The sequence below is a fragment of the Dipodomys ordii genome, unplaced genomic scaffold, assembly GCF_000151885.1.
Source record: "Dipodomys ordii isolate 6190 unplaced genomic scaffold, Dord_2.0 Scaffold20, whole genome shotgun sequence".
Classification (NCBI taxonomy): Eukaryota; Metazoa; Chordata; class Mammalia; order Rodentia; family Heteromyidae; genus Dipodomys; species Dipodomys ordii.
The window spans coordinates 9,363,206-9,390,062 of NW_012267236.1; the positions used below are offsets into that span (position 1 = coordinate 9,363,206).

Genomic DNA, 26,857 nt, shown 5'->3' on the forward strand with positions numbered 1-26,857 from the left:
CACACACACACACACACACACACACACACACACACACACACACACACACACACACACACACACACACGGGGATACAGGGATATATCCACTCCCCCCCCACCAATAAGCGAAACAAAAAAATCAGATAGAGATCCCTACTCTGTGAAACTTAAGCTTTAAAGAGTATGAAAGCAACTGCTAGGGGTTGCTAGTGTCATAGTTTTCCTGTTCTTTCTGGACATCTCATCTCCCTTTATCTTTGTGGAACCATGTGAATGGTCCTCACCAGTTGAATGTGGCTAGGGTGATGATATATGTCTTCCAGAACAAGACAGGTAACAATTGGCTGCTGTCTCTACCCTTTGTGCTTTCTAAGCTGGAAGAATTCCATTAGGACCCAAAGGAGTGTGACACCAATGACTTAAAAGAAAACTGGATTCTCAAATGATGGGGTAGAGAAGATTGTTTACCAACCTGTTTGACTGAGATGGGAGTGTGATAAAAAACCTTATGTTGGGGCTAGGAAATTGGCTCAGTGGCAGAGTGCTTGCCTTGCATGCATGAGGCCCTGGGTTTGATTCCTCAGCACCACATAAGCAGAAAAAGCTGGAAGTGGCGCTGTGGCTCAAAGTGGTAGAGCACTAGCCTTGAGCTGAAGAGCTGAGGGACAGCGCCCAGGCCCAGAGTTCAGGTCCCACAACCAGCAAAACAAAAAACAAAAAAACACTTATGTTGTCCAGTGTGGTGATGCATGCTCGAGGCAGGAAGATCACAAATTTAAGGATAGCCTGGGGACTTAATGAGACCCACTTCTAAATAAAATTAAACCTGGGTGCCAGTGACTCATGTCTGTAATCCTAGCTACTCATGATACTGAGATCTGAGAATCGGGATTTGAAGCCATCCCAGGTAGGATTCTTACCCTTCTCCAATCAATCTACAAAAAGCCAGAAGTGTAGGTGGCTCAAGTGGAAGAGAAACAGACGAGTGAAAAAGCTCAGGGACAGCATCCAGTTCCTGAATTCCAGCTTCAATACTAGCGTACACACATACATACAAATTAAAAGGGACTATGGATGTAGCTCAGGTAGAATGCTTGTCTAGAGTACATTTGGGTTCAATCCACAGCATCATATTAAAAACCAAACCAAAACACTTGGTGAAATTTTAGTTTGGGCTACAGCAATTAGTACTAGAAGTACAGTTCATGGAAGCATTAAAATGTGTGGCATGGGCTTTGTAGTCAGGTAGCACACTGATGACCTGAGGACAAAGGGGAAAACCAGAAACCCACTATACAGTGATGACCAATTAGACAAATTTATCATCTGTGATAACTTGGAAGGCAGACTCACCCTAACAGAGTCAAATGTTAGACATGATCAGAGAGGGGCTGGGAAGGTGGCTCAGTGGTAGAGCGCTTGCCTTGCATGCATGAGGCCCTGGGTTTGATTCCCCAGCACCACATAAGCAAAAAGAAAAAAAGCCGGAAGTGGTGCTGTGGCTCAAGTGGTAGAGCATTAGCCTTGAGCTGAAGAGCTGAGGGACAGCGCCCAGGCCGAGTTCAGGCCCCATGACTGGAACCCCCCCCCCAAAAAAAAAAAAGAAATGATCAGAGAGTGATTCTATGAACGAGAAGTGAGATATTATAAGAAAGAGATGAGCTTAAGAAAGAATTAGCGAATTTATAAGCAAAAAGGGAATAGAGGAACATTCTGACAATAAAAAGAAAAACACTGCTTCTGGACCATAGACTCTTCCAGAGTAAGAGCTAAGAGCTGAGAACACCTTTAAGCAATGAAGGCCTAGAAAACATTTTCTGGTGATAAAAACAAAGTGACTAGTCCTGAGATGAGGATCAGACCTAATGCATGGGGTTTTGTTCTCACCTGCCCACCAGAATCACCTTGAACTCACCTGCAGAGCTTCTGGTTTATTAGTCAGAGGTCCATGAAATCTAGACTTTTTAAAAAATTGTCAAGTGACTCTGTTGTACAGCCAAAGTTGGGGCCTTGTTTCATGTGGCCTCCAGGTGGCTTCTGTTAGTTGAAAGCAAGAAGCATAGAGAAAAATGAATGCAAAGCTTGAGAGTTACATCCAGGAGAGAACTGTGTGGTTACAGGCACATAGATCTGATGGGAAAGGAACAGATCAAAGGCCTACTAACTTTCTGATATTGGCAAAGAATCCATGAGCCTAGACTGATGAAGCTTTTGACTATTCGAGCTGTATATCACTTGAGAAAACTGAGTGCTTGCCCTGGCAGGGTAGGATGGTGCATTGTGAGGACTGAAGAGCTCAGCGGAAGGCCATTCAAGAGTCCACTCAGTCAGGAGGATACAGGGTAGTGAAGCTCCTCTGTCCCCTGATATTGGGACTGGGAAAGGAAGATGCTTTTTTAGTTCATCAACTTGCCTTATTGTCCTGATGAAGACTGTGCTATGTCCAGTGATCCTGGATGCTGAGTTGAGTGGGCAGCAGCATTTCTTTTTTGGGTGTGTGAGGTATGGTAGGAGGAGTTGACTGTACTCTATGTATAGAAAATGGGAGCAGAAAGATTATTATTAGTATTATTATTTTTGTCAGGTGCTGGGGTTTGGGTGCTGTCCTTGAGCCTCTTTCTGCTCAAGGCTAGCATTCTACCACTTGAGCCACAGTGCTACTTCTGGCTTTCTTGCGTAGTTTATTGGAGATAAGAGTCTCACAGGGACTCTTGGGCTGGCTTTGAACCATGATCCTCAGAACTCAGCTTTCTGAGTAGCTAGGATTAGGAATGTGAGCCACTAGTGCCCAGTACAGAAAGATTCTTGATTGTTGAAGAGCGGCATTTTCCTTTTCATCCTGGATATAACTAGATTATTCATCCTTCTGTGGTACTAGGTCTCATAAATTCTCAGTCTAGGGACTTTAAAGCTGGTGGTGCCTTCTCTCTCATCTCTGCCTTTATCCTTCCCCTGCTGATCCCATTGGCCCAATGGAAATTTCTCCAAAGGAACTAGTGGAGACAGGAACCCTTAATGGAAGGAAACTGGCCTTCTGAGTGGGTGGAGAGCCCCTCTGCCAAGTCTGTCTAGGACTCTGATAATGATTTTTTTTAATGAAAGATGATTAATCAGGATTATAGAAATGAGGCAATTAGAGATTGTAGGCATTATTAGAAAAGTAAACTTGACAAAGACTTAGATGTCTGCCAATAGACATCTGGGAAACAGCTGGAGTGTTCAGTGTAAAGGCCCTAGGGCAGGAGTGTACTTGTGAATATAGAGAACATCAAGGAAGCCAATGCAGCTGTAGTAGAATGGGCCAAGGAGGATTGAAGGAGAGGAGGTCAAAGCATTGACCAGCCCTTTATCAGGCATTGTGAGGACTTCTACTCGGAGTGGAACCAGGAGTCTGTGTAGGGTTTTGAGTAGAAAAACAACAATTTGATTCATGTTTTAACATGACCTGTATGGATGCCTAGCACAAAGTAAATAATAATTAAAACATAATAGAATTTGTTATGATTTTAGCAATAGAAGTAGTAAAAAGTGTTGAATTGTGGCATCTTTTATTAATCGGGATAATGGGCTTGATGAAGGCAGGGAAGGAGAGGGCAGGGTAGGGCAGATGAGGGGAGGAGAAAGGAGGTGTGGTAGAGGAGGGAAGGGGAGAGAGGCTAAGACTGTCCTAAGAGCCAAGATGAGGAAGGCTGTGGATGAAACACACATGTTAGGAAATGATGCACACTGTGTATGTGTTCGTTGGTATCAGGATTTGAACTCAAGGCCTTATGTTCTCATTTGGCTTTTACAATTATGGCTGGGGATCTCCCACTTGAGTCACATTTTTTTGCTGGTTAACTGGAGATAGGAGTGTCAAGGAATTGTCTACCTTGGCTGACTTCAAACTGCCATTCTCAGATCTCAGCATCCTGAGTAGCTAGGATCATAGGCATGGGCTAGGATTGTAGGCTTGAGAAAGGGTCTAGCATGTAGCTCAAGCTGGCCTTGAACTCATATTTCCTTCTGCCTCCCCAGTGCATAGCATGCCCAGCTCAAGGATTCTGTTTTGGTCATGTTGAATTAAGTTGTTAAATGTCCATGTGGAATTGTCGAGTAGGTCATTGTATATGAGTCTGAAGTTCAAGAGAGAAAGCTAAGGTCGAAGTAGAAATTTGGGAATCATGGACATATACTCTAAGGCCAAGAGGCTGGATGGTAACATGGAATGAATGAAGATAAAAAAGACTAAGGGGGATGAGGGGGGTAAGAGCTGATTGTTGGGGTCCAGATCCAGGAGATTTTGCTGCTGATAGTTAAGTAAGAAGACAACTCTAATGCTTTGTCCAGCCATGTGGGAATGGTTACCACAGGAACTGAAGGAAAAGAGATGGAGAGAGAGAGAGAGAGCAGGTATAGACATTCTTCTGTTCCTGATCATGTCTCCTGGTGATCGCACCTTGAGACATGATTTTTTTTTTGGTGGGTCGTGGGGCTTGAACTCTGGGCTTGGGTGGGTGCTGTCCCTACACTCTTCAGCTCAAGGCGAGCACTCTACTGCTTGAGCCACAGCGCCACTTCCAGTTTTCGAGTGGTTTATTGGAGATAAAAGTCTCACAGACTTTCCTGCCCGGGCTGGCTTTGAACCTCGATCCTCAGATATCAGCCCCCTGAGTAGCTAGGATTACAGGTGTGAGCCACCGGCGCCCGGCGAGACATGATCTTAATATGTAGCTCAGGCTGGCGACCAACTTACCAACCTCCTGCCATGATCATCCTCCTCAGTGCTGGTATTCCAGGCATGTACCACTATGCTTGGCCCTAAGACTGTTTATGAAAGCAGTTCATATTTGGATTTTGGAGGACCAAGAGTTAGGTAGATGACAATCTATTTGAGAAAGAGATTTTATTTGCAAGGATAAAATGGATTCATCTGAGATGTACACCCCAACCCAGAGGCTGGCCTCTTACAGGGAGAGATCCTGAAAGGTTACAGCTTTGGGAAGCAGAGGAGAAACTGCTCACTATAGAGTTTGCAGACCCTGAGAAAAAAAAGGGAGAGGGATGGGCTGAGCTAGGCATGTTCACAAGTGAGTGAGGACAGAGGGTCCTTCCTTCCCACATGGACACAAGAGTGGGTGGTGTGAGTTTTTTTTTTAATTTATTTATTTTTTTGGGTCCAGTCGTGGGCCTGAACTCTGGGCCTGGGCGTTGTCCCTCAGCTCTTCAGCTCAAGGCTAGCGCTCTACCACTTGAGCCACAGCGCCACTTCCGGCTTTTTTCTTTTTGCTTATGTGGTACTGAGGAATCGAACCCAGGGCCCAGGCATGCAAGGCAAGCGCTCTACCACTGAGCCACCTTCCCAGCCCAGGTGGTGTGAGTTTTTATGTCCACACTTGCAAGGTTACATGAGCCTCCTTTTCTAAGATATTTGGCTCATCCTCACTGTCAGGTCTGTGGTGCCCAGAGTGTATGGGTCATTCTTGCTATATAATAAGCCACCCCCAAAGTTAATGAAATAAAACACACCGATCATTTGATTACACCCTTCAATGTGGTGTCAGGAATTTGGACAGGGTTGAGGGATTGACTTGGTTCTGCTTGGTGCTATCTGGGGCCTTAGCTAGCATGACTGAAATACAGGGTGAGTCGAGGGATGGAGGCTTCTGCACTCCTGTGTCCACTGGCAGCCTGGATGGTGAAAGCCCGTTTCAGCTAGAATGTGCTGCCGTGTGCCCCCTTCATGCTGCGTGTGTTTCTCATGCCCCGGAGCCTATGTTTTAGGAGAGAGCACCTATAGCAGAGGCAACCAGACAAGCAAGTGATACAGAAGCACCAAGCAGAGCCGCTGGCCCCTCTCACCTCCTGGGAAGGTGGGCAAGGCCTCTTCTGCTGTGTCCTGTGGGATCTAGGCTTTACTCAGGCAGCCAGACGAGGGAGTGGAGTGGCATGTTTCAACGAGCCCAGGGGATGGGAGACTGCTCTGCGGTCAAGTCTTGCCACAATGTCTGTTTGAAAAATATATATACAGTGTTCACACCGAAGCACATCTTCCTGTAAGAGGTTAATTTGGCCACCGAGTATCTTATGCTTTTCTGCTAAGTTATGCTTATGAAAAGAACCCTTTATTAAAACAAACACATGATTTATATTGCCATCCTTAAATGATTCAGATTTGAAGGAAGATTTTTTCCAAATAAACTATTTTGAATGTAATTTTTTTATTTTTTATTTAACCACTCTTAAATCTTAAATCTTAAACGTCATTTTTCTTGGTCTGGATACATTTGCTTTTCTGATTCACTTTCAGTCAACCTTCTTCTCTTTCCCTTCCCCTCCTCTTCACTTCTTGCTCACTGTCTTTCCCATTGCGGTAAAGCATTCATAATACCAGATTCACCCTTTTCTGCACACCCTTTTCTGGGTGTGCAGTTCACCAGCATCAATCAAATTCTCACTAGTGTGCAATCATCACTACCGTCCATCTCCAGAACTTTTCATCTTCCCAAATATAACCTCTTAGGCCTTTCTTGTGCCAGGAGGGGCTTCAAGTCCACCCCTCCCCTTATTCCCTGCCTCTTTTCTTCCATTCAGACCTCTGCCTATCCTAGCTTATACTTTACAAAGATAAATCTAGCCAATGCTCACATAGCTAATCCATGCAGGAGGGTAGGGAGAATTGAAAAATGAGGAGTGGTATTATCCTAATACACTAACCATACACAGTAGAATGCCTTAGTGGAGACACTTACATAACAAGTTGGTGATAAGAAAATTTCACCTTTCTTCCAGCAGATGGCAGACTCCCCCTCTGGAGGTGTCACCTTCAAAATCTACTAAAATGAGGAAGTGTGGATTTACTTAACAGACGTTATTAAGTAAATGTTACTTAAATAAATATTAATGAGTGGCTTATATATGTATAGTTTGGAGGTATTAGTGGTAGCAAAATTAAACTGTTGTTGGAAGGAGTCAGCAAATTATGTTGTTACAAACCAAGAACAATTAAGATTATGGTTTTATCCTTGTCTGAAACAGTATTTAATTTGTGACTAGCTTCTGTCTCCTGGTATCACTGGAATTCTAAGATACTTTGATATATGTTCAATGAGCAAAGGTGTGCTTACTGTCCATTGTTCTATCCAGTTATAATAAGTCGTTTGCCATAAGTAAATAACTACTTTGAACATAGCGCAGAGCTAGGCAGGAGGATTACATTTTTCTTTTAAGTGTAAGACAATATTCTTACTTGTAGCAAGCAAGAGATGGGACATACACATGAAGAAATTAACTAAATCTACGCAATCTGGCCCTTTGGCCCAGTGCCTGGTTCTTTTTAGGACAAGCTGCTGAGGCCATGTCCACCTTTGGCCGCTGTCTCTGCGATGCTGTCAGTTGGGAGCGGCCACCTCCCTGCCCTCCACAGCCCCTGCACCCACTTCTCATCAGTGCCTTCCACATAGAAGGTCGGCAAACTGCCTCACTTTCCACTCCTTCTCCAGGGTTTCCTTACTCCATCTGCATTGAGATCTGGTGCTCTCTCTGAGTCTCTACTCTGCAGCCCCTGAAAACATGGCTGTTTATCCTTGCTCCCTGCCTGTATTTAAGGGTCACATGTGAAATCATTGGTCAGGTGACCATGTGACTGCTCATCTGAATGAGCTGGTGGAGAGTGAAGGGAGTGCAGAGACCACATGCATCAACTGGATCGCCCTCTCCACCCTGGTGTTCTGTGGCAGTGTAACCTGACCACGGATTTGGTGGCTTCAAACACTAGAAACTGATGGTCTCGATTCAGTGAGTCAGAAGTCCAGGCAAGGATGATATGGCTGGATTTTCTGCTCAAGGCCTCACTGAGTTGAAATCAAGGGGTCAGCTAAGGCTGTAATGTTGTTACTTCTGAGGTTTGGGAATCTGCCAGTTCACTCATTGTAAGCTGAGTTAATATCATTGCAGCTATGAAACTGAGGTCTCCATCTTCACTGCTAGTGGCTAGTGAAGGATGACTTTCAGCTCCCAGAGGCTGCCTGCAGTCCTTTCCATGTGGCTTACTTAGAAATTTGCAGCCTGGGCATTTGCTTTCTTTCAGGCCAACTGGAGTGCATCTCCCTAATTTGCTTCTCTACAACCAGTCAGAGAAACATTGCTTTTAAAGGATGCAATGTTAGACCAGGTCCACCAAGGGCAATCTCCCTTTTGCCATATAATGTAACATAATCAAAAGGAGGAATGGCTCATCAGGTTAAGTTTCACTCAAACATCAGAGAGGAGCATTTATACAAGGAAAGGCCTAATCTAGAATTCTGTCTACACTAGTCATGTTGGTTGTTTTATTTCTTACTTTCCAATTTGCCACTTTTAGAGCCTTACAGCATGACTCTCTTAGTTTAAAAAAAGTTGAAAAGCAAGCAAGTTACTGCTTTGGGGCTGCTGTCAGCTTGGCTATGTCCTTCTCCTTTTCTAATTGCAGTTGTCTCCTGACTAGTCCCGCCCCTGCAACTGCATGGGTCAGATGGGTTGGCTCCAGACCTGTGGTCACCTTACCAACGATTTGAGTGTCTGTGGGGTCAAACCTTTTAATACCCTAGCCATGCAGTTTCTTAATTTCCTCAATTCTGATGATAGTCTCCACTGAGCCTCAGTCACATTCCACCACAGTGCCCTGGGAGTCTCCCCACCTCTCACTTTTCTACTTCCCAAATCTCTGATGTACGTGTCCCCTTCTTTGCTGACAGCTTATCATCTGTCTGATCTCTGCAACTTCTCCCTATTAACTTATCATCTCCTTCCAGTTTCTCATCCACTAACTTGTCTGCTTTTTCTATTAGTCCTGTCCTTCCTCTCCTATCCATTTTAGATATGGCATATGTCTTATACCAGTACCCTTGTACTGTGACTTTTTCTTTTTTAATCTGACTGTCAACCAAAATCATGGCTGAACTAGTTTATCCGCTTTCTCTTAGTATTTATGAAGGGCAGAGTAGTGTTGCCAAGTGTTTGAGGTCACTCCATTTTGGCACTCAGCCTTGTAATGCTATCACATTTCTCTGATCACCATGCTTTCCCTTTCTGTGCAATGGCTAAAGACATATTCTTTTGAACATTCTACCCCCCACTTCCTCTTTAAGTAGATGACTGATGTCTTGATTAGGAGAAAATGCTCTTAGACAGGGGTGCCATAACTTTGTATTGCCAGGTCTGTTCACTGAAAGAAATGAAAGAAGACCCAAGGAAATGGGAAGATGGGCCCTGATCATTGGTTAGAACTCTTAACATTGTTAAAACAGCTACTCAGACCCAGGTGCTGGTGACTTACGCCTGTAATCCTAACTACTCTGGAGGCTGCGATCTGAGGATTGGAGTTCACATCTAGCTTGGGCAGGAAAGTCTGTGAGATTCTTATCTCGAATTAACCATCAAAGTGGCTCTATGGCCCAAAGTAGGAGAGCACTAGCCTTAAGCAAAAGAGTTCAGGGATAGCACCTAGGCCCTGAGTTCAAGCCCCACAATCAACAAGAAAAAAATAGCTACTTAGGCTGAATTCTGAAGATCCTGGTTCAAAGCCAGACCAGTAAGAAAAAGTTGGCAAGACTCTCCAATTAATTAGCAAAAACGTTGAACTGGAAGTGTGACTTAAGTGCCAGTTGTTAGTGAAAAAGATGAATTAGAGTGCAGGCTTTGAGTTCAAGCTCCAGTGCTGAAAATGTTGATGCTTCAAAAGATGCCATTAGGAAAATGAAATGACAACCCATTGAATAGGAGAAAATATTTGCAAATTATATGTTTTACAAGGGACTTGTGTCCAAAACTTTAAAGAACTCTTAAAACTCAGCAGCAACAAGTGTACCTCCCCGCGCCTCCCCCCCCAACAGCCCAACATAAAAGTGGGTAGAGTGATGATCACTGGCAGCTTAGGGGAGGACAAGGGGAATTGTTTAGTGGATATAGAGTTTCAGTTCTGCAAATACAAGTTTCAGAGATTTCTTTCACAGCAGTGTAAGTAATATACTTAACAATACTGAACTGAACTGTATGCTTAAAAATGGTTACGATGAGGACCTGGAGGTATGTCTGACTGGTAGGTGAAGCGGCCCTAAATCACATTTCAACACTGTCCCTACCCTAAATGATTAAGATTATGAGATTTAAGTTATATGTGTTTTGTTTTTTACCATGTTTGTGTGTGCTTGTTTGTTAAGGCTTGATCTCAGGGCTTGGGCATTGTCCATGAGTTTCAAGGCTAGCACTCTTGAGCCACAATTCCACTTCTGGCTTCTTGGTGGTTAAATGGAGGTAAGAGTCTCATGGCCTATTCCTGCCATGATCCTTCAAACCATGATCCTCAGATCTTAGCTTCCTGAGTAGCTAGGATCATAGGTATGAGCCACCAGCTCCTGGTATTAACCGTGTTTTTTTTTTTTATTTTTACTTTTGGTCATGGGGTTTGAACTCAGAACTCAGACTCTGTCCCTGAGCTCTTTTCCTCAAGTCTAGCACTTTACCTTTTTGAGCCACAGTGCCACTTCTGGTGGTTACTTGGAGATAATAATCCTAACCAGGGTGGCTTTAAACCAGGATCCTCAGATCTCAGCCTCCTGAGTAGCTAGGATTACAGGAATGAGCCACTAGCACCCGGCTAGTTATGACTTTTAAAAAGAATAAGCTCAAGAGAAATGGGTCTGAACACACATTTCTTCAGAGAAAATATGCAAATAGCCAGTAAATGCATGAAGAGATGTGCATCAACATTAGGGGGTTGCAAATAAAAAACATGAGATATTGAGCTTGGTGATCAGACCTGTAATCTCAGCACTCAGTAGTCTGAATTAGGAAGATCCTGGTTCAAGGCTAACCTAAGTTACATAGTAAAACTGTGTCAAATATGAGATACTACTTCACATTTACAAGGGTGGCTAAAGTAAAAAATGACAGTAACAAGTGCTGGCAAATATGTAGAGGAATTAGAATCCTTACCTTGCTGGTGGAAACATGATATTGTATGGTCACTTTGGAAAACAGCATGTCAAACACAGAGTTCTAGCTCTAAATATATAGAATTGCAATTCATGTTCACACCCCAGTTGGAGAGTTTGGGGACTTGGGGATTAATAAAGTACAGGGGTATGTGAGAGGATGAACAGAATCTATACAAAATGAGACTTCTTTATTGACCTAAAGGCCTTCCTCTGAAACTGTAGACGTTCTACAACTGTCTGAGGGAATAAGGTAGTGGTATCCTGGCACCATGTATCAGAATGGGATGTTTGAATTGTTGATCTTTCAGTCTCTGAGTGTTACCCAGTTTCTGCTGTGATCTTTGGCTGCACTGTTTATCCTTAAACTCATTTATAGCTGCAACAGGGCTGTTTGAAAACAGAACATTTGAAATGGATCCAACTGTTTCTAAAGATGGATGCTTATCAAAGAAAGAATCGACGTGTTGTTGATGAAACAGTAAGAAGGTTTTTTACGCTGTAGCCTGAGAATTCTTGGAGCACACAGAGGGCAGGGAAGTTTTGTAGGGATGGATGGCCGAAACCAAACGGTTCTTCAAATGAGCAATTTCCCGTAGCTGTCATCACTCAGGCATGCACAGCCCTCTCTTCAGCGTTAGATCTTTGTGGTTCTTCCAGGTGGCCACCAGAACTGAGCTGGAAAGTGAGTGTCCTCCCTGTGTGAGGGAGCTCAGGGCCCCCGTGTGACCAGGCTGGGTGAATTGCTTTCTCTCTGCATTTTCTCAAGTACATATTGCTGCAAATATATGGCTTTCAGAGAAACAGCTTAGGGAGAACTTTTTCTAAATAAATCTAGTAACTGTATATTGTATATTAATTATGTTTCCTCTCTATATAGTTACTATAAAATGTCCAGTTATCAAACATTCATGTGTTACTGGTGATACCTTTGGATCACCTGTGATAAACTAGATTTTTCTCCTGAGCTCTTTTAATACCGCAGCAGCTTCCCCCTGGATGTCTCCAACTGGGTTACAGGTTGGAGATATCCTGCACCCCATCTCACCCCAGACACTGATAAATTCCTACAGTTCTTCATTCCAGTCCATGCTCTTATATTTACCCCATTAGTGGACATTTCCTTCTTGAAATCTTACTGGCTCTTCTGTCATACATAATTCTAATAATTTCTAGTTTACTTTCTTGGATGTATAGGTTGATAATTATTATCACCTCTAGAAAACAATAACCTAACTAGTTGCTGATAGTTAGTTATACCACTCTATATGAAAACAATAACCTAACTAGTTGCTGATAGTTATACCACTCTATGTTTGCCTCTTCGTATTGCCAAGAGCTTTTGTAAATCACTGCTGACCACACTGGCTGAAAGGAATCATTTGTACTGCTTGTTAATTGTTCAAAATACTAGGTTCCCAGCCCTGGGAATCTTAGCTGCCCTGGGTTGAAGCAGAGGTGTTGCTTTGTTTTCAAGTGCCTAGGAGTTTCTTATATTTTCAGACAAGTTATACACACACTGCATCAGAGCAGGGCTGAAGAATAGTGATGAGGGTTACATTGCTGAAATTTGGTGTTTGTACCACACATGGTGTCACTTGACTGCTGGCTTCATTCTCTCCTGATTTGTGGCAGTGTTTATGACAGCCCAGGTGCAGTGAGACAGGTGGAGAACATTTACCCTAGTGTTATTCAGTAGCTCTGAGTACTTGTGAAGGTGTAGGCCTTGGAGAGTATACTAGACATGGAAGCATGGGGAAGAGTATGCTTTTGATTTTTTTTTAAATACAAGAGTCTCTATGTAGCCCAAGCTGGCTTCAAACTTATGGTCCTCCTAGTGCTGGGATTAAAGATGTGCACCACCATATCTGGTGCTCAATTTTCCTTTCTTGGGATCCTGGCTGTCAATGAGTTCACTTCCCTATGACTTTGGTACTCTGCTTTTCTGCTTTAGCTGGCTACATATTTTTTTTCCTAAGCCTAAATTATTGGTCCCAGTCCTATCTCATTCTCTTCTACCATGCAGTCTATCAGTGCATACAAGCCGCAAACAGCTATGCAATGCAAGAGAGCTAGAAGCAACTTTAAAAACAAAGATGACTTACAACACACTAAAATTTTATCTTGCAAAGTAATGTTTTGAAAGTTTTTATAGTTATGTCTTTGGTGTGGCATTTTAATTTATATCTTACACTGACAGTCCACACTACGACAGTATGAAACTATTTGTAGTTGCCTGACACACTCTATTTCCTTTGTTTCTTGGTTTTGAATCTGCTGGTCTAGCTGCTTTTATCTCCTCTCCTCCCTGTTCTCCCAGCCTGCCCATGCTAACTTCTCTGTATCCTTTTAAGAATTAGCTTGGCAATTGCTTCTTTTCCTGATTGGCTAAACTGATTGATGTTTTTTGTTGGTCTGCTGCATCACACTGAATACCTTATTCAAAGCACTTACTAGAATCATCTGAGAATCAGCACTAGATAATCTGTTTGTCTTTCTGTGTATTCCAATAGATGTTAGTTCTCATTATGCTGTTAGTCTTTATGTACCCATCACCTGGTGCACAGATTCTGTTTACTAAGGGACTTAATGAAAGTTGGCTTTTCTTACTTGTTCTGGTTTTAAATTGTGATCATTAAAATGTTCATTTTATGCCAACCTTACTTGCAAAACATGTAATATTTAATAATATTTAATAATATTTAATAATAATATTTAATAATATTTAATTTTGGTGAAGTTGTAGAGAAGGAGATTCTCAAGGATTCTTATTTAGCAATGTGAATTGACACATTTAAAGGACAACAATTTGATACAACAGTTCTCCAAAAAGGAGTACTCCTGGAACAACAGATGTACCACATCTGTATATGCTAGGGTTTTGGTTTGCGGGTCTCCTACCAGCATCATTTGTTATAGCTAAATAAAAGGGGGAGAGGAATATTAATCAGTAGTGAAATAGTTCAGTGTATTATGATACATACATACTATGGAATTCTGTACATCCATTTGTAAATTTAAAAAAAACAGCAACTCAATTAGGGCAAAGCTTGGTCTTAAACTTTGTTTTTGCCTATAGGCATCACAATCTTTTCAGTGTTTTTTTGGGTAAAAATACTGTACAGAGGGGTTACAGTTATATGAGTAAGGTAATGAGTACATTTCCTATCGATTGTTACCCCCTCCTTTGTTTTTACCCTACTATCCCCCAACTTTTTCAGTTTTAAATTGCTGGCATTTAATGTAGCAATTGTCTGTACTTTGAGGGTGCTATACTCATTCTCACAGTTGGTATAGATAGAGCCATAAATTTTGTATTGGTTGTCTGAGGCTTACCTAGGAATGTCAGTGTATTGGTTTTGAAATCCAGTGGGTCTTTTCTTTCTCTAAATGGGAAGCTGAAGCTATTTACTCTTCAATACAAGATACTACTTACTGTTTTGAGTGTGACAAATACCAAGGCTATTGTTGAACTCACTGGAACAGTAATAGTTTCTTCTTCAAAGAGTAATTAGTTTTTAATTTATTAGAAAATGTTTCAGAAGACATACATGCACCAATTATGTTTTATTCTTCATTAAAAAAAAGTAAAATAGCTCTAATCTAATGGCAAGTGTTAATTTAGAAAAACACAAAAGTATCAGAAACTACAAGAGGGATTTGGATACAGAACAGTTTTTCTTTTTTCCTTTACCTAATTAAAAGAATATAGTACTATGAACAACTTTATGCTGAAGATTTGGAAGACCTAAAATGAAATGCACAGTTTTCTAGGAAAATAAATATTCCCAACTTTAGTACAAGTAGCCCATAGTTAAAAGCCTTGGAATGAGAATTAAGGATGTAGACTCCCAAAGAAATCATAAGCCCAGACTGTTTAACAGACAAATTCTCCTAAACTTCCAAGGAACAGAAAATTTTTCATTTTATACATTCTGTTCCACAGCACAAGACTGGGAACTTATCCAACCAATTTTACAAAACACCAAAGTAGTAGCACCAAAAAAAGAAAACTGTAAGCTCTATAAGAATATAGCTGTAACCAGGCACCGGTGGCTCATGCCTGTATTCCTAGCTACTCAGGAGGCTGAGATCCAAGGATTGAGGTTTGAAGCCAGCCTTGGCAGGAAAGTTTGTGAGACTCCTATCTGCAATTAACACTAGAAAACTGGAAGTGACTTCATAGCTCAGAGTGGTAGAGTACTAGCCTTGAGCAAGTAAAGCTTGGGGATAGTGCACACAGACCCTAAATTCAAGCCCTAGGACCAGCACTAAAAAAAAAAAAAAAGAAAGAAAGAAAAGGAAAGGAAAGAAAGAAAGAAGGAGGAAAAGAAAGACAGAATATAGCTATAAAAACATTACATCAAAAATTATTAAATTAAGCCAGGCTGGTCACTGGTGGCTCACACCAATTCAGAGCCAGCCTAGGCAGGCAAAGCTTCCAGATTCTCATCTCCAATTAGAAGTAGAGGTGGGCTCAAATGGCAGAGTGCCAATTGTGAACATAAAAATGTAGAACAAGAGCTTGAGTCCCTGAGTTCTAGCACTGGTACCAACACACACACACACACACAACCACACACACACACACACACACACAATCAACCCCCCCCCACACACAATCAACCAAATGTGGTAATTGTATGTCTCTAATCTTGATTATTCAAGAAGTAAATATCAAAAGAGTCATGATTTCAGGCCAGCCTTGGCAAAAGTAAGAATCTATCTCAACAAACAAGCCAGCCTTGTTGATACATACATGTCATCTCAATTACATAGTCCAGGCTAGCCCCAGGCAACAAAATAAAAAGTAAAACAGAAAACAAACATGAGGTTCTACCTGAAAAATAACTTTAAAAAGTGCTAGAGGTGTTCCTGAAGTGGTAGATCAGTTGCTTTTCAAGTATAAAGGATGAGTTCAAACCCTAGTATCACCAACACCCTCAAAAAAGAAATAAAAGAATAAATTAACATAATCAATTGGCATTTATCCTTGTAGTATATTTGCATTTAAGGCAATTGAGTAGAAGGTTTATTTATTGTACCAACCTAACTGCTAACTCTAGCAACTTGATAGACTGGCATAATTAATTATAGCCTCTTTCCCCCAATAACAGTGATATTTGTACTAGATTAGACAAGACTGTATTGTAGAGTTGAATTTGAATAAAGCTTAGAAAAATTCCTATCACGTTTAAATGAAACCAGGAACTAGATATGAGACCAGGAACTAGATTTAGGCCACAGAGGCTAGATATAGAGCCTCAGGATGCAGGAAATCTGTTTTAAGTCCATTAATGTGAGTAGAACTTTATTTATTGAGAACTAACATTTTAAAGGCTACAGCTTTAGAAGAGCTACTCCTTAAGAAAAAGGGGCTAGGGGAAAAAAAATCCACTAATTCATTCAGACACGATACAAAAAATATATGTAATTCAGGCTCTGTGAGGAGGGGAAAAAAAATCAACCTTGAAGAACTAATCTAGGCAGGAATGCTAGTGCAATTCTCTACTTCCAAATTCCACTGGAAATTCCCAAACTAAAAACTAATGTGTAAGCAATTAACCAGAAAAATGCAATCTCACTTTCATGGTTCAAGATAATAGCCATTAGCCATATGTGGATATTTAATTTTAAGTTAAAAATGAAAGAAAATAGCTGAGTGCTGGTGGCTTACACTTGTGTAATCCTAGCCACTCAGGAGGTTGAGACCTGGAGAATTGTGGTTCTAAACCAGCCTGGGCAAAAGAGTTTACAAGGCACTATCTCCATATTAACTAGCAAAAAGCTGGGCTGGAGGCATAGCTCAAGTGATCACATACCAGCTGTGAGCAAGAAAGGTGAGCTGTGAGGCCCTGAGTTCAAGCTCCAGTACCAGCACAAAAGGAAGATTTTTTTTTTTTTTTGCCAGTCATTGGGCCTGAACTCCGGGCCTGGGTGCTGTCCCCCAGCTCTTCAGCTCAAGGCTAGCACTCTACCACTTGAGCCACAGCCCCACTTCTGGTCTTTTCTGCTTATGTGGTGCTGAGGAATCGAACCCAGGGCCTCATGCAAGCACTCTACCACTGAGCCCAGCCCAGGAAGAAATTTTTTTTTAAAAAAAATGTAAGTTCTTCAGTCACAGTAACAACATTGTCAGTATTAAGTAACCACATGTGGCTGCTGACTACCATATGTAGAAAGTGCACATTTCCATGATCTCTACAGTTCTGTTGTAGAGCACTTACGAGAAGTAGACAGTCCTTCTTCTGTTGTTCAGTCGAATGGGGCTCCCAGGTAGAAAACAGTACCTGTTAAAGGTAAGCTTATTATCAAAAACAAGAAACCTGATGGCAAAGCAATCTCTGAGGGAGAATCAGGAAACATACAATAAAATAAAAATAGATTTAACGTCCCAAGAACTTTAGAAGATAGTATGTTTAAAACATTAAAGAAATAAACTCGAATATTGACATTTAAAAAAATGGAACAGTCGGGCACCGGTAGGTAGCTCATGCCTGTAATCCTAGCTACTCAGGAGGCTGAGATCTGAGGATCATGGTTCAAAGCCAGCCCAGGCAGAAAAGTCCATGAGACTCTTTATATCCAGTAAACCACTAGAAAACTGGAAGTGGCACTGTGGCTCAAGTGGTAGAGTTCTAGCCTTGAGCTGAAGAGCTGAGGGACAGCGCCCAGGCCCAGAGTTCAAGCCCCATGACTGACCAAAAAAAAAAAAAAAAGAACAATCTGATGTAAAAATAGTACCACAATTGAACTTTTAGGAACAAGAAGTGTTAAGAATAAACTCAGTGTAGGAATTAAATATAAAAAGGAGAGATAGGTATAGTGAAAATGAGAGAATTGGAAGTAGATGTGAAGAAAATGCACAGGATGCAGAATACTGGACACAGACTCAAGGAACTAGGAAATGTAAAAGGCAGTTGAAGGATAGAGTGGAAAAACCAAGAATTCTGTGCCAACTTAGCGTATTTGGAGCAAAAAAGAACCAAAAGAGACTTCGGGGAAAGTCTCAACTAGTTTATCACCAGTACAACCACTGCAGGAGAAATAAAGGATATACTCTGAGGAAAATTAAATTGAAACAAGAAGGAAGAATTGCAAGAAATGATGCATATAGTTGAACTGATTACTGTGAGTAAATGTAAGCCTCAAGTGTAATAATAATCATTGGCTAATGACTCATTTTGGTGGGCTTCAAATAAGATGCACTACTGCTAAACAACTATGCTATGAAACCAGTTGAGGCATGATTAGATTTTAAGTTATTAAATGAGGCTGGAGATGCTGGTTAAGATGTAAAGTTTTCGTATTAAAATAGACAAGATTCCTGACTTATCTGGAGATTTAAGGATCCTCCACTGGGGGATGTTTTTCTGCTTGAAATCTCTTCAGATGACATGGCCTGGGGCTTAGCATGAGGTGGATGGGGGTGGGGATAGGGGTGGTTATTGGGGGTGAAAATGACAGGAATGGCCTCAAAGGCACCAATCCTGAGCTTCTTCCAGTAGGCACATGTGCTCTCAAATGTCAGGACCTGTTAGTGTATATTCTGGCAGAAGAGTGTGCTCTGTAAAGAATTACCTTGAGGCAGATTGACAGTACAGAGATCTGACTTCAAGAAATTTTCTTTGGGAGTATCTTAATACCTGATAATGGTTATGTGAGGAAAGCACTCCACCCACACTGGCATCTTCTCATCTGGAAGGACAGCTTCACCACCTTCACTCACTTTCATGTGTCCCCAGTGTGATACTTAGTGTCACTATCCTGGACCATTAGCATCTGTTTCTCTCCAGCACCTGCTGAGAGTGCCTTACTGTTTTGGGTGCCTTTCCCAGTGTTCTTTCAATAAGTAATGTTACCCGATAAGAACGAAAGATGCCCCACTGTAAACTTTACCTGATGTATTGAGTAGTGTTTTGTGCAAAGTCAAGACTGTTAATGCCCAAGTCGTAAGACATAATGCCAATTGTAAGGGTTGTTGATCTTAGATATCTGTAAAAAGGATCTAACAAGTCCCTTGACACTGAGTAGGTTATGTTTTTGTTTTTTTCTGATGACCTCCTTTTATTAACTTTGCATACATTAATTGTAATGGGTGGGGTTCATGTGATTTTTTTTTTTTTTTTTTTGGTCGGCCGTGGGGCTTGAACTCTGGGCCTGGGCACTGTCCCTCAGCTCAAGGCGAGCGCTCTACCACTTGAGCTACAGCGCCACTTCCGGTTTTCTGGTGGTTTTATTGGAGATAAGAGTCTCACGGTCTCTCCTGCCCGGGCTGGCTTTGAACCGCGATCCTCAGATCTCAGCCTCCTGAGTAGCTAGGATTACAGGCGTGAGCCACCAGCGCCCGGCTTCATGTGATATTTAAACAAGTGCACACAATGTATCCCTATCAAACTCACCTGCCCTGTTACTCCCTTATCCTAGCGTGTTTCATTGTTGCATTTTCACACATGCAGATAAACTACCTCAACCATATCCACCCTCTTGGTTATCCCTCCAGCCCTCCTGCTGCGATCCATACCCTCAACAGAGACTATTTTTGCTTTCATTGAGCCACTGCCACCCAGCTGTACAGAAACTTAATTTCACAAAGTCCCATCTGTTCTTATTCTTGTTTTCTGAGCAGTTGCCCTGTGCTTTCCTCTGGTAGATTTAAAGTTATAGGTCATTCTTTTGAGTTCTTTAATACATTTGGAGTTGATTGTTGTACAAGAGAAAAGGTAGATTCAAGTGTCCGTCTCCTACATTAGCAGGTGTCACCTCCATTTTTTTTTTTTTTTTGCTGGTCCTGGGACTTGAACTCAGGGCTTGGACACTGCCCCTGAGCCTAAAGTTAGGGCAGTACCACTGGAGCCACAGCACCACTTCTGACTTTTTTGAGTATTTTATTGGAGATAAGAGTCTCATTGGGATTTTCCTGCTTGGGCTGGCTTCAAACTTGGATCCTCAAATCTCAGCCTCCTGAGTAGCTAGGATTATAGGCATGAGCCACTGGTGCCCAGCTATAATGGTTACTCTTTTAAAAAAAATAATGACAAGATTTGGTGACGATATCAGGAAATTGGAATCTTTGTCAACTGTTGGAGGATTATAATATAATGTAACTTTTATGGAAAATAGTATGGTTCCTGGAAATTTTCTAAAAACACTATCTTAAGATTCAGCAACTCGGGCTGGGAAGGTGGTTAATGGTAGAGTGCTTGCCTTGCATGCATGAGGCTCTTGGTTCGATTCCTCAACACCACATAAGCAGAAAAAGCTGGAAATGGCACTGTGGCTCTAGAGGTAAGTGTTAGCCTGGAGCTGAAGAGCTGAGGAACAGTGCCCAATCCCACAGTTCAGGCCCCATGACTGACCAAATAAATAAATAAATAAATAAAAATGAAATAAAATTCAGCAACTCTTTTGGATATATATCCCCACAAAGTTGAAAATAGGGTCGCAAGGAGGTACAAATATTCACTCACATGCCTAGCATGATTTTTATCTGTGTGAGGGGTTATTGGAGTTTGAATTCAGGGCCTCCCACTCATGCTCTGCTTTTGGCTGTGGCTGGTGCTTTACCATTTGAGCCATACCTCCACTTCTGAAGAAGATAAGGATTTCTCAGTGTAGGCTGGTCCTGAACTGTGATCCTCAAATCTTGGCCTCTTGAAAAGCTAGAATTTAGGCCTGGGCTATCAGCACCTGGCTTCTAGCAACATTACTGAGTGTAGTCTAGAGGTAGATACCACTCAGGTGTCCATCTGTAGCTCCCGAGCTGGGTGGAGGGGGCAAGTTGTTTAGTAGGTTTATAGTTTCAGCTCTGTAGGTTGGAAACATTCTGGAGATTTTTTTTCCACACAATGATGTGAACTTGCCTAACACTACAAAACTACATTTAAAAATGGTTGAGATAAATTTTATAATGTATACTTTACCACAATTTCAAAAAGCAGCTAAGTTCAGTTTCTAGGTATAAAACTATATAATAAGTAGAAGTAAATAACAGAGATGCATAGAACCATTGTGGGATGAATCTAAAACTGGCAAAAGATGTTAAAGAAAGCTCAAATACATGGACAGATGAACACATTTGCATTCAGTGAGTAAAGATGTCAGTTTTCTGCCAAATTACTTATAGATTTGATCAGCTTTCATAAAAATCCCAGTGTGTGTGTGTGTGTGTGTGTGTGTGTGTGTGTGTGTGTGTGTGTTTGCTAAATGACAAACTGATTTTGAAGTTTAATGAAATGGGTCAAGAATAATTAAGGGGCTCCTGCCTATAATCCTGGCTATTCAGGAGGCTGAGATCTGAGGCTCATGGTTTGAAGCCAATCTGGACAGGAAAGTCTTTGAGACTCATCTCCAATTAGCTACTTCTCCCTCTTCTACCCCCCCCCCCACAAAAATATCCAGAAGTGGAGCTGTGGCTCCACTTTGAGCAAAAAAGTTCAAGGACAACAACCAGGCCCCGACCCGAGTTCAAGTCCCAGGATCAGCATAAACTAAAAATCAGAAATTGTAGCAATTAAATCATAGGACAGAAACAGAGTATCTACCTACTAGTATTGGCTAAATGATCTTGAGACAGTTGATTATCCATATAGGATAAAACAAGTCTTTTATTTATTCAGAAAATCAGTGGTATTGATAGCATTATTTCAATCCTTTTTTTTTTAACAGCCAGGCACTGGTAGCTCATGCCTGTAATCCTAGCTACTCAAGAGGCTGGGATCTAAGGATCACAGTTTGAACCCAGACCAGGCAGAAAGTCTCCGTGTGACTCATCTCCGGTCAAGCACTCGCAAACCAGAAGTGGAGCTGTGGCTCAAACTGATGAAGCACTATCCTTGAGCAAAAGAACTCAGGGACAGTACTTAGGTCCTGAGTTCAAGCCCCACGACCCCCACACAAAATTTTTTTGTTGTTGCTGGTTGTGGGGTTTGAACTCTGGGCCTAGGCACTGTCCCTCAGCTCTTCAGCTCAAGGTGAGCACTCTGCCACTTGAGCCACAGCACCACTTCCAGTTTCCTGGTGGTTTATTGGAGATAAGAGTCTCACAAACTTTCCTGCCAGGGCTGGCTTTGTACCATGAACCTCAGATCTCAGCCTCCAGAGTAGCTAGGATTACAGGCATGAGCTACCAGCACCTGGCTACAAAAAATTTTTAATTGTTATTATAAAGGCAATGTACAGAGGGGTAATAGTTACATAAGTCAGGTAGAGTACATTTCTTTTTGGACAGTTTCACCCCTTCCCTTGCTCTCTCTCCCACTGGTAGCATTTTTCACCTTCATCCTTAGAGATGGTTACCTAAGCTTCCTAAATTAGCTCTGTCAGTATTCACTTTAGGTCCGTATCAGAACCAATCCTTGAGATTTTTACAGGAATCACTTATTTATATGTCTAGACAACTTAATTGAATGTATAACTTAAAAAATTCAGGTGCTGTCCTCTTTGGTCTGTTCCTACATTTAGTTAATAATATAGTTCTTAATTACACACACACACGCACGCACACACACACACACACACACACGTTGGTTTTTATCCCTTCCTCACATGTATCAGCCTCTGTTTAATATAATGTAATTACCTGAAATTGACTTTAATGAGTTAATTTTACTTTTTATAATCTAAGTTTTTATAAGTTTTTTTAATTGTGAAAATACTGTACAGAGGAGGGGTTACAGTAACATGAGCAAGGTAATGAGTACATTTCTTATCAAGCATTGTTGTCTCCTCCTTTGTTTAATCTAAGTTTTTGAGGATTGAAATTGGATCTGATCTTAGACCTTGACTTAAGAAGTTTTTTCAAGAGTGTCACAATCATGCTGCTAAGAATATTAAGGGATGCAAAAGCAAATACTTTAATAGTTATATCGTTATTTTAGTTCTTCTGATAAAATGTACATTTGAAGCTTGTGGTTTTGTGGCTGTTATTGGTTAGGATGGAGCTAAAGTAGGTCTGTCTCACATATACTGCATGTGTCAGTGACTAGGGGTTCTTAGGCATAGCAACAAATCAGGAAATTACTGAGATCATAGTTGTACTCTTCAGTTATAAAGAAAAATTAAGATATTCTTTTTCCCCCCACTCCTGGGGCTTGAACTTGGGACCTGAGCACTATCCCTGAACTTACTGGTGTTTTGGGGGGTGGCTAATTTGAGAGAAGAATCTTCAGACTTTTCTACCCAGGCTGGCTTTAAGCCACCATCCTCAGATCTCAGCCTCCTGAGTAGCTAGGATTACAGATGTGAGCCACTAGTGCCCAGCCAGATGTTCTTTTTAATTTCCTTTTGTTTTTTCCTACTTGCAATTAAAAAAAAAAGCTGATGTGATATTGTTAGGCAAAAGAAATTTAGAAAATTGTAATCAAATAACATACTCTGTTATAGGAACTGCTCTGGAAAGGCAAAGATGAACATAACATGGCCTTTCCTGTCAGGAGCTCTAATGTAACAGAGCTAGGAAAACAGACTGCAGTGTGCCATGGCAAGTGCAGCAGTGAGAGCTGGGGAAGACATCTCTGCCCTGTGGAGCAGTGAGTCTCCAGAGAGGAAGGTGATACTTGCAAGCAGGTTTGAGATGGGAACAGAACATTTACTGTAAGACAGATTGGGATAGGTCTGTAGCAGCTCCAGGGGCCTAAAGTGGTGGTGTGTACAGAGGAACTGAGCAGCTTTATCATTTGTGTTTGTGAGAGATGAGAGAAAAGAGCCTGACAGGAATGTGCTCATGTGGATGTGATGAAATCCTTTTCAAGCTTATTTCCCAGCCTGAGAAAGATCTTAAGCAGAAGACAGATTTGCTCTCAGAGGCAGGGCAGAAGATGGGCAGGAGGGGAAGAATTCATATCACATTATAGCTACTTGTTGGACAGAGGGAAGTGGACAGCAGTTAGGGGAGAAGTTCAGGACTTCTGCTTTGTTTAGTTTTGTGCGATTGGCAGGAGACTAGGTTATAGCTAGACTTTTCTAGAATATGTGTATCAGAGGGCACTGTGATAGGTAATTTGGAACCAAAATAAGTTTCTGAAGATAGTGATACAATTCAACCATTATTGTAAACAGATATCAATTAACTTTACCTATTTGGTCTCCCAGGCAAACAGATTTTTGTTTATTTTGTGTAAAATTAGTCTAGCAAATAGCATAAAAACATTAAGTAGTGATACATGTCTGAAATCCCATCACTTGGGAGGTTGAGGCAGAAGGATCCTGAGTTGAAGGCCAGTCTATACTACAACAAGACCATATTTCAAAATGAAACAAAAACAAAATAAATCAAATGGAGATGTGGTATTGATGATGTGGTATTGATGAGGCCCATGGAGGCCTACACTTCCAGTTAAAATGGCACATGTGTGTTACAGATATATTAGAATGAACTGTTTCAAAAGAACATCTTTTGAATCGGATCTTTAAGAGAGTTGGGGGCAGAGTTTAGTGGACAGAATGCTCAGGGTTTGCCCTTCAGTATCCTCCCCCCACCAAAAAAAAAAAAAAACGTAGATAAGGGCTTTAGAAGTAAATGTTCTGTGTAACTTACTTTATTTTTGTGCATATTTACTATTCATTATCATAGTGAATAATTTTAGGATTTGGTGTTTCCACTTCCACACCTACGTGTTGTTGTGCCAACTTACTTTTGTGCCTTTGTACTTAATCATTTAGAATCATGTATCTGATGCTGACTGCTTTTATATGTGTATGTACTCATTGTATCTGCCTACACAGCCCAGACCCTTAATGCAAATGCTCTGCTTTCTGTTTATTTGGAAATAGTCTGACATTTAGGGATGTAACTTAGTTGATTTGCTAGTATTCATAAGTCATTCGCTCTTAGCGTATCTTAGCCTTTTAGTTTTGTACTGATCAAACTTTAACATCTTGCCCTAAATAATCCAGAAGTATCAGAAGAGGAAGATCATGCAAAGGGTACAGAAAGATGTCCAGAAGGGAAGTTAGCACAAATTTGATAGTATGACATAATAGAACAAGGGAGGAGCCACAGAAATGAAGGGGCCACTAGTGTCATTGGGACCACTGCAGGCTCCTTTCTGCAAGTCCCACTCACGTTGATTAGAATGAAATCTGACTTGTGTATGATGTTGTCAACAATTATTTTGTATGTCTTTATCTTTTTAAGAGTTAATTCTTTATTTCCTTATTCTCTATTTTGACCCAGAAATCCCCTGCAAAGAAGCTGAGCCATGCAATTAGTAAATCTTTGGGGTGCGTACCCTCCAGAGAACCCCCACATCCTGTTTTTCCTGAGCAGCCAGAGAAACCACTTGACCTTGCACATATAGTGTAAGTATTTGCCTGAATGTAGACCAGACTGGGAATGGGGGTCTTGCAAAATCCCTTCGGATCAAAACAATATCACCTCACATGTATGATGAACTTTCTGTGTGTTGCTTTTGTACTAGGGAACTCAGACTTTAAGCTCTCATTTCTTTAAATCACTATAAATATCTACATGGAAACCTAGCTCTTAGTTTCTGAAACCTAAATAAGTATAGCAGTCTCCAGAAGCATAAATGCACTGAAGAGTAATTTTTGGGCTGTTGAGCTGGGTTGCCTTTTGTGATTGGCTTCCTACAAATAAACCTAATAATTTTGTCTCTCTGTCTCTGTCTCTTTCTCTGTCTCGCTCTCTCATTCATGCTAAATAAAACAAAACTAGAGAGAACAAAAACAAAAGATAGACACATACCAAAAGGCAAGGAGGAAAAGAAGCAATCAGTGAATGAATGATAGGCCTCAGTCTCTAAACTATGTGTTTACTTTGAATTAAGTGATGGTAATAAGCTTATTCTTCTAGATAAAGTTGGCAGATTTGGGATCATTAGTCTTCAACAGGTGTGTGGAAGACTTTCTGTTCAGTTCATTTTCTTTTCCCTGTCTAATGCAAGTTAGTTTGACTACAGAGCTATTTTGATCTTTTTCTTTCCTTTCAGTGATTCAAAAACACTTCTTCCCCCACCCCCGCTTTGGTCTGAGACTAAGCTTCAAACTGTGACCCTTTTGCTCTACCAGCTAGCCACGCCTCCAGCCCTTCAAAACACTTTTATATTTATTAAAAATCAATAATTCAGAAAAGCTTATAATAAATACAACACACCCTGCTACACTTTACTCTCACTTGTGTCTAGGTTTTAGATCTAATCATTGCCTTTATAATGCTACGTTACTATGAAAATAATGCCATGTCTTATCAGTTTTAGACATTATTGAATGCAATGGGCCAATTTTTTTTTTTAATTTTTTGCCAGTCCTGGGGCTTGAACTGAGGGCCTGGGCACTGTCCCTGAGCTTCTTTTGCTCAAAGCTAGCACTCCTCCACTTGAGCCACAGCTCTACTTCCAGCCTTTTCTGATTATGTGGTACTGAGAAATCGAACCCAGGACTTTGTGCATCCTAGGCAAGCACTCTACCACTAAACCACATTCCCAGTCCCAAATTTATTTTTAACTCTTAGGTTTCAACCCATCCCAGTTTTTCTTAAAACTCTTTCTTGTAACTTCCTTTAGTTTCTACTGCATAAACTGAGCACAAGCACTCGCGTGCGCGCACACGTGCACACACACATGCGCGTGCACACACACACACACACACACACACACACACACACACCGCGTACCCCTTCCTACCTTAGCTATTGATTTTATTACTGAATTGACTTCCTTATACAGTGGTTTTTTTTTTCAAATTTTTTATTGTGATTAAGTGGTTACATAATTTCCCAAATTTCACAGTATTGTGGATAGTGATGCCCAATTAAAGTTACAAACACATTCTAACTTTCCTGGAGCAAAATGTCTATCATGGTCTTTAACATTTATGAGTTCTATAAACTTTGTGATACAGTTATTTCTTCCACATTGGGTGGTATGTACATTTGTTTTGCATAGCATCAGCTGTTCCCTCTTT

The 26,857-nt window shown here is 41.2% G+C and overlaps 1 protein-coding gene across 10 annotated transcripts in view; it reads left to right on the forward strand.

The window, feature by feature from the left end:
• Dtnb (dystrobrevin, beta) overlaps positions 1 to 26,857 on the forward strand; it is a 173,324-nt gene that overhangs the window by 54,684 nt on the left and 91,783 nt on the right. For all 10 annotated transcript variants that reach the window (XM_013013712.1, XM_013013719.1, XM_013013714.1 and 7 more), the window contains exon 8: positions 25,110 to 25,234. In XM_013013712.1, the coding sequence (XP_012869166.1) occupies positions 25,110 to 25,234 (125 nt within the window). The remainder of the gene's footprint in view (positions 1 to 25,109; positions 25,235 to 26,857) is intronic.